The sequence below is a fragment of the Geotrypetes seraphini genome, chromosome 16, assembly GCF_902459505.1.
Source record: "Geotrypetes seraphini chromosome 16, aGeoSer1.1, whole genome shotgun sequence".
NCBI lineage: Eukaryota > Metazoa > Chordata > Amphibia > Gymnophiona > Dermophiidae > Geotrypetes > Geotrypetes seraphini.
In genome coordinates this window covers 53,500,080-53,518,877 of record NC_047099.1, presented here as the reverse complement: position 1 = coordinate 53,518,877, position 18,798 = coordinate 53,500,080, and the positions used below count along the sequence as shown (strand labels likewise).

Sequence of the window (18,798 nt, the reverse complement as noted above, 5' to 3'; positions counted from 1 at the left end):
TTTTTATTATCAAACTTGTATGTACTGTCCAATATTTATGAATGTTGTTATGTAAACTACATAGGATTTAGACTGTATATACATTTTTAAATAAAGAAATAAACTGTTTTGTAAATAACTTAAAACTTTTCTTTTTTAAACATATGTACTTCAGAAGGAGTGACACAGCTTGTCGTATTATAACATTCACTTTGTTAGTTCCTGGTGGTATCGTTTTAACTCGCTGAAAAAGACTAACATAACATAACATCACATAAAACACAGCACAGGTAGGAGAAGTGCAAGATTCACAAACACACAAGGCACACCCACCCACACCACACCACCACAGAACAGTCCCTGCACAGGAGGGAGCAGTGCAAGATTCACATTCACACAGCAATGTCTGTGCTGCCTCTGAACGCGACTACACCGAGTGCTTACATAACTGAAGCCTGAGGAAATGGATCCTCTTACACTACGCACACAATTTCATCTCGAACAGGCGGCAATTGCCCTGAAGCCTAGTACTGGTTTATAACCGGCGGAAATGGCAAACACCCTGCCAAAAAGTAACAAAGCACCAGGCCCTGGCTCCACAAGCAAAAAGCTACAAACCTTGACACCTTCAGGCTTAACTCCCTTCAATTTAGAATTGCCCACAGCTGACCCAAAGGCCTCTGGAGCAGCCGACTCGTCCACATTCCTTTCTGCTCCGCACAGCCTCCCTCTCCCCCCATAAAGTCAACAGGGGCTTTTCAGAAATAACACAGCTGCTTCACTTCCACAACTGGAGATAACTTCTGACAAATCTCTCCACCAGATCCACCCTCCCACCAGTCTACTTTTCTCTGGTCTCTCCGGCAGGCCACAGCCATCCTCAGTGGGGATGTAGGCACAAACTCCAGCAGGCCAAGTTCACTCAGCTGCTGAAGCTCGTGCTGAGAGAGACCAAGGACAGCCTGGCCCCCAACCAGAACTTCAGCGTCAGAGTGAATCCTTCAGCATGGGAGTTGTAGGACATGTTCTATAATGATAATTGGATCAAGGTTGGGTAGCTTGCATCCTTACTCAAGTGCAAGAAAAATGGCCGGCTCACAAGGGCTTGTCACTATTTTCTCAGTGGTTTGAACTGGAGGAAGATGGCTGATGCTACTCTTGGCCACCACTTGTGGCCAAGGAGTTTAACGTAGGAGCTTAAATTTAGGAGCTCACCTTTTTCCAATATGGCGCCCTATGCTTATAAATTTAGGGATGCCTTTCATTTACAGAAATCCAGGATCCTAGTGCTCAATATTTAAAAAAAAAAAGCTGATGGGTTGATATTCAAAGTGAGTTAACCAATAAGAAAAGGCGCTCATTGTTTCACTCACACTCACCAAGCCCCGAATGGAATATTCAGTGGCAATTACCTGGCTAGTACTGCTGAAATCAGCTATTGTGTGGGCAGAGTCAGTTCGTAACCAAACAAGTGCCAATATTCAAGTACTGCAGAGGAGAGGACCAAAGTCCACGACAATAAAAGAAAGGCAAAAGAGCATCAAGGGCCGTCAAGTATGGGATAATCTGTAGTCCTGCGTTGGTAAACCCGACACGGGCTGTGTTTCAGCGTCAGAACGCATACATTAGGGGTGAAAACAGCATGGATTATTGGAAATCCACATTACATTAGTGATTTCTATTCCGCCTTTACCTTGCGGTTCAAGGCGGATTACATCAGAATTGTTAAGATATTAAGAAGTACTTAAAGAATAGTTTGAACATTATCTAATTTGCTAAGGAATAGTTGGTAATTGCAGGAGGAGTTCGGAGCATGTTTGGTTGTGTTATATTGGTTTTATGTATTTTTTGAAGAGTAGGGTTTTTGTTTCTTTTTTGAAGGTTTTGTAGTCTGTGGTCGAAGTCAGCAGATTGATGAGTTGTCATAAGAACATAAGAAGTGCCTTCTCCGGATAAGACCTTCGGTCCATCTAGTCCGGCGATCCGCACACACGGAGGCCCTGCCAGGTGTACACCTGGCGTAATTTTTAGTCACCTATATCCTTCTATGCCTCATAAGAACATAAGACATAATAAGTTGCCTCTGCTGGGTCAGACCAGAGGTCCATCGCACCCAGCAGCCCGCACCCGCGGCGGCCCAGCAGGTCTATGACCTGTCAGGTGTTGTTCCTTGACTTAGCCCTATGATCCCCCTTTTTCTTTTATCTATACTCTTCCTAACCTATCTCTACTTTTATCTGTACCCCTCAATCGGTCCAGTTTCGCTGGAAGAGTGAGAAAGCAAGCAACACAACATATGTGGGGAAGTGAAAGTTGATAAAGCCCTGAAGAAATGGTTGTATATCATGAAACATTGGCTAGAATATTGTATTACTTATACCTTCACAACATAAAAAGGCAGCTAGTCATCTCAGTCCTGCACATAAGTTTTTTGCCGATGATATGGGTGGAGGAGGTTTGAGCATTCATGCTCTACCATGATAATTGGAAAATTGGATGCTAGACCACAAACTGAAGCTCAACCTGGACAAAACAAAATTTCTATTGCTTGAAAAGGACAAAACCCCATCTATAATCGAGTTAGAAATAAAAGCCACCAAATACCCCATACGGCCCATTCTTAAACTCCTCGGAGTTTTTCGTCAAAGATAAATACAGACTCATAGTCCAAGCCCTAGTCCTGAGTCTAGTGGACTACTGCAATATCCTCTTCCTACCATGCCCCACATATTTAATAAAACAACTACAGACTGTACAGAACACAGCCCTCAGACTGATCTACTCACTTGGAAAATTTGATCACATCACCAATGCCTTCCTAGATTCACACTGGCTACCTATACAAGCCCGCATTCAATTCAAACTATACTGCCTACTATACAAAGCAGTAAACGGAACTGCACCCACCCACCTAAATAACCGCCTAAATCGGAACCTCTCATCCAGGCAAAGGAGAACCCAATCTCCATTCACCTTCCCCCCTTTCAAGGGAACTCAGTGCAAAAAGATGTACGACCACCTACTAGCAACACAGGCAGCAAAACTGGACCCCTACATCTCCAACCTGCTCATAGCAACAACTGACTACAAAACGTTCTGAAAAGAAATCAAAACCCTGCTATTCAAAAAATTTATCCAGTTAGCTTAACCCCCTTCTCCTCCCCTCTTGCAATCTCCCCCCTCCCACCCTCTACCTGTATTATCCCCCAAAGACTCAACAATGTGACAGTTTCTACTCTTTAACATCCTCGTAATCTTCCAGCATCATCCGACACTTTTCCTATTCTCTCTACCTATCTGGTACCCTCGTCTCAAAACTTTATTATGAACCAGCTCCTTAATTGTAACTTTTTCCTGGAAATGTCCAGTTATCTTCTGATGTAATCCACTTAGAACTGCAAGGTACAGGCGGAATAGAAGTCAGCAATGTAATGTAATGTAATAATACCTGAGGCTTTTTCTTCCGTTGAGATAGTTCTCTTAAATTAATAAGTGGAGCAGTCTTATTTATTAATATTTATTTACCCACTTCCACCATTTTAAATAGATTCCCATTTTCTTTTACAAATTAACGGCCATGTGCTAATTTTGACATTAGCCCGTGAGCTTCTACTACTGTCTGTTATGTAGGTGGTAACGGCTCAGGTGATAAGCACACGCTAATCGGGTCGCACGCAGCACAGATCATGGCCACCGTCCACCCCAGACACATCTCCTGTGCCAAAAAAAGAATAAAAATTTTACTTTTTATTACATGGGTAGCACGCGTACATCCCCAAATTACAACAGGATGCCCCAGTGCGCCCCGAAATACACCATGTGTTAATGCAGCTTAGCCCTTAAGGGCTAAGATTTCAGCTGAAAATTCGCCTTAACTTAGGAGCTTAAAGTTATGTTTATAAATTAAGGTCTAATACCAATCGGGGTGAAAATAAACACATCCTTATTTAACAGGAGGAAAAAGCCTCAAAGACCCCAGTGCATTGCTCACTCCCCCTCCCCCCGTTTACTGAACCGCAATAGTTCAAGTTCAATTTATTTAATATACGACAAATATAAAACCAGAAGGCAAATCTAAGCGATTTACAATAAAAACTGTAAAATTAAAAAAAACAAATTAAATAGGGTAAGAACAGAAAGAAGACAAAACATAAAGGACAACAATTGAGAACATGGGGAAAGAGGGAATCAGGAATAAAAATAAAAAAGCTGGAGAAAGGGATGAACAATGTGGTAAGGGAGGGAACAAAAAATTTAAATCTGTACCTTCCCTTTACTAAACCACAATAGCGATTATTAGCGCAGGAAGCCGCGTGGAGCGTGCTCCTCCTGACGCTCATAGGAACTCTATGTGCGTTGGGAGCTGCGCGGAGCTAATAATCACTATCGCGGTTTAGTAAAAGGTTATTTTTGTTTGTCTCATGCACTACTTAGGGACTAACTTTCATTCATTGGCAAAAAATCTCCTGACAATTCAAAACAGTGTATAGTATATTCACTTTGTACACTGTTTTGAATCATCAGGAGGAATGCGCTTCCAGAGGGCGTAATAGGGCAGAGGACGGTACTGGGGTTCAAGAAAGGATTGGACAATTTCCTGCTGGAAAGGGGGATAGAAGGGTATAAATAGAGGATTACTGCAGGTTGATTTATTACACTTTTGGTTTAATGATACTTTTAGCATTGTTGTTTTAGTTTGGTTATGTTATATGTTTGTAAGTCATTTTATTATGTATGTTAGGCTGTTACCCGCCTAGAATTGTGGGATATGCGGGTTATACATTTTTAAATAAATAAATGATGATATCAATTCACCAAACAAATTACTGAAAAAGTATTTGTTTTATAAGTTAAAATATGGGAATTGAAGCTTTAATATAATTGTAGGCGCTGGTTGCTGAAATGTTTTGTTTGTTTGATTTGTTTAATTGTATGTGACTTGATAATATTATGTAAGTACTTTTTGGAACCGGCTTTGTATAAAGTGGGATAAAAGCCAATAGACTATAAAGGCCTGGCGTGTTGTAAAAGAAATATTCGCTTAGCGCTGTTACAGCATAGAAGTCAATTCTATTGTTACACCACCTCTCAATTGGATTGATTGGCTGCAAAAGGTCATCATTTTCTGCTACCATTTTTACTGACTTCTATGTTTTTTATGTGAGCTTCCAGTTCATCTACTCCACTTTGCCATTTTTTTTTTTATTTCTGGCTTTTTGTTTTGTTAGAACATTATTATACGGTGTGCCCATCCCACACAGGTAACTCACCTCGGAAGCCCCTAGGGCATGTGCAGCCAAACTGCACGGTGCCATTCTGAAGAGAGGTTGTGCAGACTCCTCCACTGAAGCAGGGTGAGCGGTGACAAGGGTCCTGGAACTGGCATCGGTCTCCTATCAAGCCCGGGCGACACCTGGAAGACAGAAAGAGCACCGAGCAAACGTTAAAAAGCAGAGGTGTGCTGCATTCCTTTGATCGCTCAGAGTCTTTGGGATGAACAGGCCTCTTGCTTTCGTATGCGTCAAACACAAGGGCCACTGTAAGCCCCTTATCCTACTGCCTGTACCTGCTCAATTGCCAGCTGTACCAATTCAATTCTCATAAGAAAGTCCCCAGGCCTGTTGCTTTCGGCTGCATTAGTGGGCAGGTGTTATAATCAGTTGTCCAAAGTGGGAATCAAGAAGCACAGAACTGCAAATATTTTGTCCTCTTTATAAGACTGAGCGCTTACGGTGAAGTTAACATACCAGTGGTTAAAGCTACAGCCTCAGCACCCTGGAGTTGGGGATTCAAACCCACGCTGCTCCTTGTGACCCTAGGCAAGTCACTTAATTCCCCCCCCATGGCCCTCAGGTACATTAGATAGATTGTGAGCCCACCGGAACAGACAGGGAAAAATGCTTGAGTATCTGAATAAACTCATGTAAACTGTTCTGAGCTCTCCTGGGAGAACGGTATAGAAAATTGAATAAATATAATAAAAATAAATAGTTGCCACATACCGCGATACTTAGTTATGCAATAAAAGTATACAATGGTGTGTCAATATGCAAGAAGGTAAAATTGAAGCATATTGCGTATTGACACACCATTGTATACTTCTACTGCATAACTATCGTGATATGTGGCAGCTGGATCCCTGAAGAAGGCGTTCAAAGCCAAAACATGGACCGTTGCAGGGTCCGCACCACATTACATTGACGTTTGTTGTATGGATTGACATTGTCTGCACCATTTTGAATATTTGTGAAGAATTACTATAAGAAGGGAATGTATAGAAAACTGGAAAATAACTGGAATATTGCAGAACAGAAAAGGAAGAGGGATTACTCAGCCAAAAACTCAATGCTGCTTTAAAGACACAGAATTTGGGTAGCAAAAGCCCACCAGCTACCTGATATCCAAAAAAGACTTTTCAGGAACACATCCTGAGCTTTATACGTCACTTTCACTCTGCAGTAACCAAGTGCATTACAAAATCTGAGCTCCTAAATTTGTGCCCTTTTTTTCATCCTACTTAGGAGCCTAAGGGGCCCTTTTACTAAGCTGCACTAGAAACCAACGCGTGCCTAAAAATTGACCTAACATGGGACAAGCTAAAATGCTCTGCATTAGCTTTGCCATTTGCGTGCACGATAATTATTTTGCCTTAATTTTTTATGAGGGAGCGTATCAGGAGCAGAGAGTGGGCGCTCCTCTGCCAACCAGCTGACGCAGGAGCCCTTCCCACATCCTAAACAGGTTTATTTATTTTAAAAATTTAGAACTCGCACTTATCACAGCTCAAGGCAAGGAACAAGTTAACATACACAATTTTGTTTCAAAAGCATCATTTGACACGCTCTTTACGTTCTGCTGATAAAAATGGTACTGGAAGTAAAATCCTTTAAACTTAATCGACGATCAATGTTCTCAATCCGGGGCGTTTGTCTGTGGAATGCTTTGCCAATGGAAGTTAGATCGCTTTCTGGGGTTTTGCAATTTAGAAAACTCTTGAAAACAGTCCCTTTTGAACATAGCTATCAGTAAATTTTATATCTGGAATTTATCATTTATTTTGTTTAATTAGGTCTCATCGTGTGATTTACCCCACCCCTTTTACAAAACACTGAATGCTCTGCGCTACTCTGACGTTCAAAGGACCATTGGAGCCACGCAGAGCATTCAGTGCGCCGGCTGGCGCTAAAAACCTCTTGCACCGTTTTGTAAAAGGTGGCGAGGGTTAATGTATGTTTAATTGTATCCCACATAGAACTGGTGAATGTAGCAGGCTATAGGTTTTAAAATAAATAAATAATTGCTACAATAAAAAGCATACAATACAAAATGCAGAAAAAGAAGTGCACCCATGGTATTTTTTTTTCACGGCCACCTGCCAATGCTAACATTAGCAATAGTCATATATTGAAAGGTCGTGGAAGAAATGGTCAGAGTGGGACACAAGAGACAAAGAAATGTCACCTTAAGCTGCACTTTTTCTAAAAATAAAAAGCAGTTAACTTTCTGGGTTCCAAGATCCTGGTTTTTCTTGATGTATCCAGAGCCTCTCGGCAGTTGCTTTTTCTGGCTCTGAGATCAAGAGTAATTGATTGCCTCAGGTGCTACTTTTGCATTGAGATTGTCTCGTTTGTGTTTGGTAAAGATTAATGGAGTGAAATATATACTCTATGAATTCAAACAGATAAATAAATTCCCTCCAACACAGAATTCTGCTTTGTCTCAACCGTCATCTGAACGTTACCTTCGGTTCTCATTTTATTTCCTTCTTGCTGACACCCACATTTGGGGGGGATTATAGAATGGGGGTATTTACACGACTGCTGTTCTTATTCCAATTCCTAATCCTAGTGTCATCAATGAATTAGTTATTTAGAACTATTTTAAAGGCGACTCTGTAACAAGGTGCTCATGACTGCACATCATCACTTGTGGAAAAGTGCATACTTTTGCAGATGAAGCAGCATTATATAGTCAGGGCTCACGTTAAGTGACACGAGAGGGCAGTCTGTAAATAGCGCTGAGATTTTGGTACTAGAAAATAATTGGCATGGACCGCTATTCTATAAATTGCCATTGAGTGCCATTAAAAGAATAGCGCTTAAGAGCCCAATTCCAAGCTAAAAGCTGGGCTGAAACCGGGCATTTTGGCATGGAAATGGGGCTATTCTTTAACCTTGTACACAACTTTTAGAAATGCTCAGCCACTCCCCTGACCACCCCTTTTGAGTTGCGAGCAGTGGCATAATAAGGGGGGGGGGGAGTCCACCCCAAACACCGTCTTGGTGGGGGCGCTGGCACCCGTCCTCCTCTCCACCACCCCTGCTCCTTCCCACTCCCCTTCTGTCATGCACGTGCCTTCACTTCTCCCCCACCACACCTCTAGCTCTTTGCTGGTACGAGTAAAATCTCCAACCTGGCGCTTGTGCCAGCTTCGGCTCTCCCTCTGATGTCACTTCCGGGTCCCGCACCTAGGAAGTGATGTCAGAGGGAGAGCCAACGCGGGCAGCAAGTTCAAGATGCTGCTCGCGCCGGGAAGCTAAACAGATACAGGGGAAGAGAAGGGGCATGCATGTGGCAGGGGGGGGGGGGGGGGCACCTCCCACTCTCGCTAGGCCAGTGCCTTTACCTATTCAAGGTCAGATTACAGTACAAGAGGTTGGGTCAGTTACCCAGAAAGTTCCAGTGGACAGTCTGACACAGACATCCAATATGGTTGCTAGTATAGGTAGGTCAGTACAACTAACGTGTCCATTATAGTTAGCGTTTAGCGTGAGCTAAAACGACTAGCACGCCTTAGTAAAAGGACCCCCTAAGAGGTTATAGTTACAAATACCTAGTTATAAGGTTGTATATATAAAAGATTCCTTGAAAGCGGGTAAATGGAATAAGAGTTTTGATTATGACTTCCCCTTCTTACCAAGATTTTAGAAAATCATTGAAAACCTATCTGTTTGGTAAATTTGTATAATGTCTTGTGATTTTATTAATAATGTAACTTGATGTATCATTGCTGTAACATAGTAACATAGTAACTGGATAACCAAATCTCCAATCTTCTGCTAACAATCACCGACTACAAGTTGTTCAGAAAAGAAATAAAAACCATACTCTTCAAGAAATCCCTGAAAAAGTCTTAACATCATGAATACCCTCCTTCTTCTTATCTTTTTCCTGACTCTCTGAGACTACCTGACCTAATCTTTTGTAATCCGCCTTGAACCGCAAGGTAATGGCGGAATAGAAATCTCTAATGTAATGTAATGATGGCAGATAAAGACCCGAATGGTCCATCCAGTCTACCCAACCTGATTCAATTTAAATTTTCTTCTTAGCTATTTCTGGGCAAGAATCCAAAGCTTTACCCGGTACTGTGCTTGGGTTCCAACTGCCGAAATCTCTGTTAAGACTTACTCCAGCCCATCTACACCCTCCCAGCCATTGAAGCCCTCACCAGCCCATCCTCCACCAAACGGCCATATACAGACTCAGACCGTGCAAGACACAGACACAGTTTGTATTGTGGTCTACAAATAAAGTTATTATTATTATTAAGTATAGTGTGGAGTGCCGATTTCAGTGCCCAAATTTGGATGCAAAAACATACCTGCTGAAATCGGGATAATTCCCACTTTGGATGGGCTTCGCCATTACTCTAGAAAACTGCATGCACATTAGGAACAGCCCTGGTTTATTACGTTACCTGCATCACTGGCAGTATTCTATAACCAGTCTGGGCATTCTTGCAGGCTAAACCAGGATTAAATATTGGTAGAAGCTAGAGTCCTTTTTAAGTTTGGAGGTATTAAATTTAAAGTACTGCATGGTGCTCCAGAATTGTTCTTTGCATAAGACATCTTTTTTCAAATTCCCTGCAGTTAAAAGTTGTTCCCAATTAAGATTTAGAAATCTAGCAGCTCTACTACTACTATGAATTATTTCTAGAGCGCTACCAAACATACACAGCGCTGTACAGAGTCACAAAGAAGACAGTCCCTGCTCGAAAGAGCTTACAATCTAAACAGGGTGTCATTGATATAGTTAAGGGGAACGGTTGGTCCACTTGTTAAAAAGTCTCCTACTTATATGGGTTTCAGAAAGTTTTTAAAGACTTATTTGTATTCTAAATATGTTTGAGATTTTGCGACTTTTTTTAAAGTATTTTATAGGTAATCTAATTGTAATTCACTGATATTGTTCAGTTATTTCTTATTGTATATCACATCGAACCATAAGTTATTGTGATTCAGAAATAAATGGTTATGTTATGTTATCCTAACCCTTTGCTCTAACTACAAAGCCACTTACGCTGCAAACACAAGAGATAACTTAAATTCCCTCCCCCTTCCCCCCCCCCCCCCAAAGTGCATCTGTTCATGGTGAATTTAAGAGAGGAGGTGACCCTATTCTCATGTACTCTTTCTCCAGAGGATAGGGAAAGTAGCATTTGAGGCAGAGTTGCATGGGTCTAGGATGGTTTGAAGGTGTGGAGGGGAGGGGTGTCAGATCCTGTAAGGGTGGGTGGGAATGAAGAACAGGGATCACGATAGACAGTAGAGAATGACATGGTAGACAGTAGAGAATGACAAAATTCATCACCATTCCCGTCCCCGCGGATAACCGCGGGAAATAATCCCATGCCATTTTCTAGTGTCTATTTCAACCTCAGTCCTTCTACACCAGCATTCTTCAAAGCAAAGCTTGCGGGTCAGTGGTTGTGGCCATTCATACTCTGATTCTTCCCTCTCTCCTTAAAGAATGACATGAAGATGGGGACGGGAACGGTGATGAATTTTGTCACCGTGTCATTCTCTAATAGACAGTAACCAGAATGGTGAAGACAAGAAGGGGTAGAAGATTTGAGCTTTAGGAGAGATGGAGATAGAGTGTGTGGGAGCTGCACTTAGAGAGGGAGAGGGGAGGATTTGTAGCTTCCTGAGAGACAGTGATGGGGGAAGAAAAAAGAGAGAGACGAGATGGGAGAGGACAGAGTAGGAGGGGAAACAGAGTTTGCAGTTATGGGGGGACAGTAGGGGAAACAGGTTACACATCGCAAGTTTAAAGAACTTGGATTAGAATAAAAAGGGCTGCAGGGAAGAGAAAAATGAGATAATTAGTAAGGATTTCCTCTATACTTGACACCAACAGCTGAACTAATTTGGAGATTAACCCGGGCCTTGCAGCAGAAGTGGCAGGTGCAGAGCTCAAATATATAAGCACAGAGTGAGACTTCCAACAGGGAAAGTATAAGAAGTGCAAAACCAGGCTGGGGCCAAAGAATCCATCAAGCTCAGTGATACTGGCTCCAACAGAGGTGACTGGGAGGGGAGGGCAGCCAGCAGGAACTCAGAGCAGGGATCTAATCATCTAAGGCAAGACAGTTGTTAGGTTGCATCCGCAGGAGTTTCATCAGAACCATGGTGAGGCCTCATTTGGAATACTGTGTGCAATTCTGGAGGCCACACTACCGAAAAGATGTGCTGAGAGTAGAGTCAGTGCAACGGATGGCCACCAAGATGGTCTCGGGGCTCAAGGATCTATCGTACGAGGAAAGGCTGAAAAATTTGCGGCTGTACTCACTCGAGGAATGTAGGGAGAGAGGAGACATGATCGAGACGTTTAAGTATATTACCGGCCGTATCGAGATGGAAGAAGAGATTCTCTTTCTCAAAGGACCCTCAGCCACAAGAGGGCATCCGCTCAAACTCAGGGGCGGGAAATTTCATGGCGACACCAGGAAATATTTCTTCACCGAGAGAGTGGTTGATCCTTGGAACGAGCTCCTGGTGCAGGTGATCGAGGCAAACAGCGTGCAAGAATTTAAGAGCAAATGGGATGCCCATGTGGGATCCCTTAGAGGGTTAAGCCAAGGGAACCTGTCACCAGGAGTGGGATATAGACTTGGGGGTGGGTCAGTAGAGTGGGCAGACCTGATGGGCTATGGCCCTTATCTGCCGTCATCTTCTATGTTTCTATGTATATCCCTCCTCCCTCCCAGTATCCTGTAGATATGGTTGAGGGGTGCACTGAGCCCAGAGGTTTAGTAACCTGTAAATGATCTACAGCAGTGTTTCTCAACTCGGTCCTGGAGTACCCCCTTGCTAGTCAGGTTTTTAAGATATGCTCAATGAATATGCATGAAAGAAATTTGCATATAATGGAGGCAGTTTATGCAAATTCAGTGTGGATATCCTGAAAACCTGACTGGAAAGGGGGTACTCCAGGACCGAGTTGAGAAACACTAATCTACAGTACCTTTTCCCTCCATAAGAACATAAGCAATGCCTCTACCGGGTCAGACCTGAGGTCCATCGTGCCCAGCAGTCCGCTCACGCGGCGGCCCAACAGGTCCAGGACCTGTGCAGTTATCCTCTATCTATACCCCTCTATCCCCTTTTCCAACAGGAAATTGTCCAATCCTTTCTTAAACCCCAGTACCGTACTCTGCCCTATTACGTCCTCTGGAAGCGCATTCCAGGTGTCCACCACCCGCTGAGTAAAGAAAAACTTCCTAGCATTTGTTTTGAATCTATCCCCTTCCAATTTTTCCGAATGCCCTCTTGTTCTTTTATGTTTTGAAAATTTGAAGAATCTATCTCTCTCTACTTTCTCTATGCCCTTCATGATCTTGTAGGTCTCTATCTTGTCTCCTCTGAGTCTCCGCTTTTCCAGGGAGAAGAGCTCCAGCCTCTCCAATCTTTCAGTGTATGAAAGGTTTTCCATGCCCTTAATCATTCGTGTCGCTCTCCTCTGGACCCTCTCAAGTATTGCCATATCCTTCTTAAGGTACGGTGACCAATACTGAACACAGTACTCCAGGTGCGGGCACACCATTGCCCGGTACAACGGCAGGATGACTTCTTTTGTTCTGGTCGTAATACCATTTTTAATAATACCCAACATTCTGTTTGCCTTCTTCGCGGCTGCTGTGCATTGCGCCGTTGACTTCATTGTTGTATCCACCAGTACACCCAAATCTTTTTCAAGGTTACTTCCCTCTAATACTAATCCCCCCATTTGGTAGCTGAACATCGGGTTCTTTCTCCCTATATGCATGACCTTGCATTTCCCTACATTGAATTTCATCTGCCATTTATTCGCCCACTCCTCCAGTTTGTTTAGGTCCCTTTGTAGGTCCTCACACTCTTCCGTAGTTCTAACCCTTCTACAGAGTTTAGTGTCGTCCGCAAATTTTATAACTTCACATTTCGTCCCCGTTTCCAGGTCATTAATAAATACATTGAACAGCAGCGGTCCAAGTACAGACCCCTGCGGAACTCCGCTCGTGACTTTCCTCCAGCCCGAGTAGTGACCCTTCACTCCAACCCTCTGTCTCCTGCCTGCCAACCAGTGTTTGATCCATCTGTGTACGTCCCCTTCCACCCCGTGGTTCCACAGCTTCCTAAGTAGCCGCTCATGGGGTACCTTGTCAAAGGCCTTTTGGAAGTCAAGGTAAATATAGAGCATCTGAATCCCTATTTCTACAGCTCAGTAAACCTCTCCAACAACAACAACAACAAAAAAAGACAATTGAAAAAAAAATCTTAAATCAAAAAATAATTTTAATGGATCAGCTTTAAATATGTCTGGCAAGTCTCTCTAGCCCCACTCCTTCCTGCAGCACGGAAGAAAGTCAATGCCCACTGGCCAGATAAAGAGGGGCGGGATCCTAAAGAAGGAGGCAATGCAGCTGGCTCCAGGTCATCTGAACAAGCTGGGCGAGCCTTGTTCTGGTTTTAACCCCCCCCCCCTTAAGAGTAGCGCATCTCCCTGCATGCAATGGAGAGATGCGGAGGATGAGGTTTAGAACCCTTGAGTGATTGGACTGGTTAAGGGGTGCTTTGGGATGGGATGGGAAGGAGGGGAAATGGAAACAAATGAAGGGAAAGAGAACCTGAAGAGAGGAAGGGGTAAAGCACCAAATAAAGATATTAAAAAGAAGACTTTATTTTTATATACCGCCATACCACAAACAGTTCTAAGCGGTTTACAAGGGAAGAGACTGTATACAGACAGCGACATTACAGCGAACTTTCGAATTTACATTAGCTTGTTAAGTTTAGTCAGGTTTATCTGGAAGTGTATTGAAAGTGCATCAGGTTGAGGTGGGGTCAGAGAAATTTGTCAAAGAGATAGGTTTTTATTGACTTTCTAAACGTTTGGTACGAGAGTGCGTTTGAGATGAAGTCGGTTAAACATTTGCTCCATTTGACTGCTTGGAATTGTAGTGTTCTGTCGAGGTATCTTTTGTAGGTGCTGCCCTTTAGGGATGGAAAAGCGAACAAGTAGGTACTGCGTGTATTAGTTGTGCCTGGGAATTCGAATTGGTGAGACAGATAGGTTGGGGATGAACTTGTCATGGTTTTGAAGCAAAGGCAAGCAAACTTAAAAATGACCCTTGCTTCCACAGGCAGCCAGTTTAGTTTTCTGTAATATTGGTTTACATGGTCTGATTTCTTGAGGCCATAAATGAGACGGACATTTTGGACGACTTTCAGTCGTTTGATGGTTTTTTGAGAGATCCCAAGTATATAATGTTGCAGTAGTCTAAGGTACTTAAGATCAGGGATTGAACCAGTAGTTCGAAAGGAAAAGAAATCGAAGTATTGTTGTAATGGTACGAAGTTTCCATGGAGTGAGAAAGCATTTTTTGACTTGAGCATTAGTGTGATCTTCAAACGTCAGGCTTCGGTCCAAGGTGATGCCAAGGATTTTGGTTGTGGGATTAATTGGGTAGGCTGATCCGTTTAGTCTCAAGGAGGTGTTCACGATCTTGTTATTGGGACTTGCCAAGAAAATCTTGGTTTTTTTGGGATTTAGTTTTAGTTTGGAGTGCATAGTCCAATGTTCAACCTTGGTAAGGACGGATGAGATGAGTTGTTCTGTCTCTTGGGTCAATGAGGTTATGGGAATAATAATTGTTATATCATCCGCGTAAACGTACGATTTCAGTTTTAAGTTGGATAACATATTTCCCAGTGATGCCATGTAGATATTGAAGAGTGAGGGGGAGAGTGGGGAGCCTTGTGGCACTCCGCAGGGATTGGACCAAGCTTGAGAGTAGGTTCCTTCGCTGTAGACCTGGTATGTTGTTTTAGGAAACGCTTGAACCAATTTAGTACCTGTTTGGAAATGCCTATGGAATCAGGGCACCTAAGCAGGAGGTCATGATCGACAAGGTCGAAGGCACTGCTCAAGTCGAACTGCAGTAGCAGTGTACTTTTTCCCTGGGAAAACAGATGGAAAAGATAGTCAGTCATAGAGGCCAAAACTGTTTTGGTGCTGTAATTTGTTCGGAAGCCAGATTGGAAATCATGTAGGATGTTGAACTTCTCTAAGTATTTTGTGAGGTCGATGTTAACCAGACCTTCCATCAGTTTAAGAAAGAATGGTATGTTGGCAATGGGTCTGTAGTTGGCCGTCAAGGAAATGGACTCCTTTGGGTTTTTGATAATAGGAGTCACAAGGATATGCCCGAGATCCTCCGGGAATTTACCAGTATGCATGCATGAAGAGACCCAGCTAAAAAGTTCAGCCTTGAAGGAGATAGGAGCTGTTTTCATAATGGTTGGTGGGCAGTTGTTCAATAGGCAATTGGATTTTACATATTTTGAGTAAAACTCGAGGAAGTGGCTCCAGTCTGGGTTTTCAAAGTGGTTCCAGATCAGGTCAACAGCTGTACCTTCTTTGTCTAAGGCAGTAAGCGTGATAGATAAATCTATGTTTGAACTTGTAAGGGACAATCTCAATTTGTGGATTTTTGTAGCGAAAAAGTCAGGTAAGATCACTGCAGAGGGTGGGGAGTCTATACTGGAGCGCTTATGGGATTCAATATCAAACAAAGAATTGACTATTTTGAAAGGTTCGTGACTGTTTAAAGTAGGAAAATTATTTTTTTGTGAGTAGTGTTTGCTACGCTTTTCTTTGATCATTTTGTATTCTTTAACCTTTAGTCGCCAAGTAAGTCTATCCTCATCTTTCCCTGATTTGCACCATGTTCTTTCCAATTTGTGTAATTCTCACTTTAAGGCCATTAAGCTGGTGTCGTACCAGCATGTCTGATGAACGTTGTCTTTTTTATGTTTTTTTAAAGGGGCTATGTCATTTAAGATCTGATCAGTAAAGTTTTTCCATCCTAAAATGAAGTTAGGGTCAAAAGTTGGGTTAGAAATTAAGCTAGACTGCGTCCATAATTCTAGTGGGTTCAGCTGTCCTCTTGTGCAAATAGTTTTCTCTTTGAAGTTGTTCCTTGGTTTTGTTTTAAGTTGTCTTTTAATCCAGCATAGTTCAAAGTTGCATAAGAGATGGTTCGACCAGGGAGTACTGGACCAGGTTTCACCTTTGAGACTTATACTGGGGGTCGTTGGGGCATTAGAAAGGAATGTGATGAGATCTAGGTGGTGACCTAGAAGGAGGTGTGCAAGAGCTGGAACGGGTGGGAAAGGCAGAGCGAGAGGGGGGGGGGGGGGGGTTATTCGCACTGCAGCAGCAGCTTGTTCTCATCCTGCCTAGTTCGGGCCAAGGACAGCTCCTATTTCAATCCTGAGAGGAAACCAGGGGGAGGATTTTCCCACATACAGTCTTAATCTCATTCTCCCCCTCCTATCCAGCCGCCACCAGAGGTTCTCACAGGTTGTCTGTCCTTCCTGCCCCTTTATCCTGGCACCTACTAAAGCATCATACCAGCCCTAGAGGTGTGAGATGGGGAGTGAGAGGGGCAAGAGAGAGCAAGGACAGACGGGAAGGACTGAAGAGTTAATGAAAGAGGCAGAAAGAAAGGGGGGGACACTAGAAAAATGAGGGAAAACAAAAGGAAGGAGCAAGAAGATATAGGGTATAGGGAAAGACTGGAGAGGATGAGAACACAACAAAGACAGAGGAAAGTGCAGGGCAAATGAAAGCGAGTGGAAAGGCATGCGAGAACAGCACTCTAGTCCAATGGTTCCCAACCTTTTCCTAGAGGACACCCAGAGCTACATATAATGGAGGTGCCAGGCATGCAAATCTGTTCCATGTATATTCATCAGGGCTAGCCTAAAAACCTGACTGGCCTGGGGGTCCTCCAGAACAGGGTTGGGAACCACTGCGCTTTACCCCCGAGCTGATCAACTGCACAGTACCAAAATCCCCGAGCCCATGACGTAACCGTCAACTAAAGACAAACACATCCTCAGCTTTGTAAGTCACTTTCGCTCTGCAATAGCTAAGTGCATAACAAAATTAAGCAAAGTGAATCACCGGTAAATAGAGAGACGTCAAAACAGGAAGATTGTAGATGGTTTTTTCCAGTGCCATTAAAGGCATGCGGTATTGATCAAACAGCCTGTTAAATGATGCAAAGAACAGATGCACTATTGGAGATCAGGGTGCACAACTAGCAATAGTGAACATTAATGGGGAATAAGGTACACTAATTGAAAGGAAACTCCAGAGTGAGAGAGTATGAAGTTAAGAGGTGATAGGCTCGGGAGTAACCTAAGGAAATACTATTTTACAGAAAGGGTGGTAGATGCATAGAATAGAGGTGGTGGAGACAGAGACTATGTCTCAATTCAAGAAAGCACGGGATAGGCATGCGAGATCTCTTAGGGAGAGGAGGAGACAGTGGATGATGTGGATGGGCAGACTGGATGGGCCATTTGACCTTTATCTGCCGTCATGTTTCTATTGAGAGGGGGGGGGGGGAAAAAAGAATAAAGCTAAAACTCCTTAAAAGGACACAAGAAACTAATCAAAGTCAGACAGTTTTGGGGTGTATACTTCTCTTTACACAGGTAAGTGTTTTCAGCCCCTAACAGGATGTAGTGACAAAGGCGATGAGGTGGACCTGTCATCCTTATCGGTACAGTACAACCAGTGTTGGTTCCATTGTGAACTAAACTGGCTGCATGGTCACTGAATCGTTTCCTTTACCAGAATAAGTTGGGGGAAACGGTGCTCACAGACTGACAAGTCGTCGCCACTTCCCCTTCAATCTGATCCCCACAGGCTGAGGGGAGAAAATGATTCCACACTGAATTGGTTTCGTTAGACAACTTATGTACAGCTTTATACAACTAAACCTGCCAAGGCGTGAGCAATTCTTGGGACCAAGAGAAACAGTGGAATTTATGATCAAACAGAGACATTTCAGCAGACAATGTTTCTATGTTGGGGAAGGTTTGAGGGCTTCCTTCTTAACCTCACATGGTTGACTAAAGTGAATCTCAGCACCCAGTAGAACCTGTAACGTCCTGGGCTCTCGACCAACCTAACATTAACCGTCTTCCTTGGTGTGAACAGGAGATCTTTACACACAGCCTGAGGCTGCACCAGCCCTCTATCCTGTGCCAGCCTTTCGGCACCTCCACACCTCCCCATCTGACTCTCATATGCAGCCATTGTGCGTGGGAGAAGGTTCTAGTACACCCTGAGACTCACAAGAAATTCATTCATTGCATCCAGCCCTTTTCAGAACTTTCTGGACATCCCCTTCTCCCAAATTCCCATAATCTCCCTCCCTAAGTGCAGCCCGAAGCGTCCTTCTAACCCTCCCCCAATCTTATTCTCAAAAATCCCTCCGGCAGGTATTGCAATTAAATCTCGCTCCACTGTTACAGAACACGCTTCACTAGGTCTGAAGGTCATGCATCCTTAATCACTCCAGCCTGTCCTCTCTCAACACCCGCAGACATCCAGTTCTGCACAGACTTAAATAATTACACAAAATGTCACCATCTCTCAATACCCCCCTCCCCTTCTCACACACACTGAACATTCCCACATTCTCAGTAACCCTCCCCCCCCCTCCCGGCCCAGAGTAGGATAAGCACACTGATTTCC

At 43.3% G+C, this 18,798-nt stretch overlaps 1 protein-coding gene across 1 annotated transcript in view; it reads right to left on the bottom strand.

Annotated features, from left to right (window-relative positions):
* The window catches only part of NOTCH3 (notch receptor 3), a 195,491-nt gene that overhangs the window by 103,176 nt on the left and 73,517 nt on the right, over positions 1–18,798 (bottom strand). Inside the window, exon 3 of the mRNA XM_033923748.1 lies at positions 5,250–5,392. Within this exon, the coding sequence (XP_033779639.1) occupies positions 5,250–5,392 (143 nt within the window). The remainder of the gene's footprint in view (positions 1–5,249; positions 5,393–18,798) is intronic.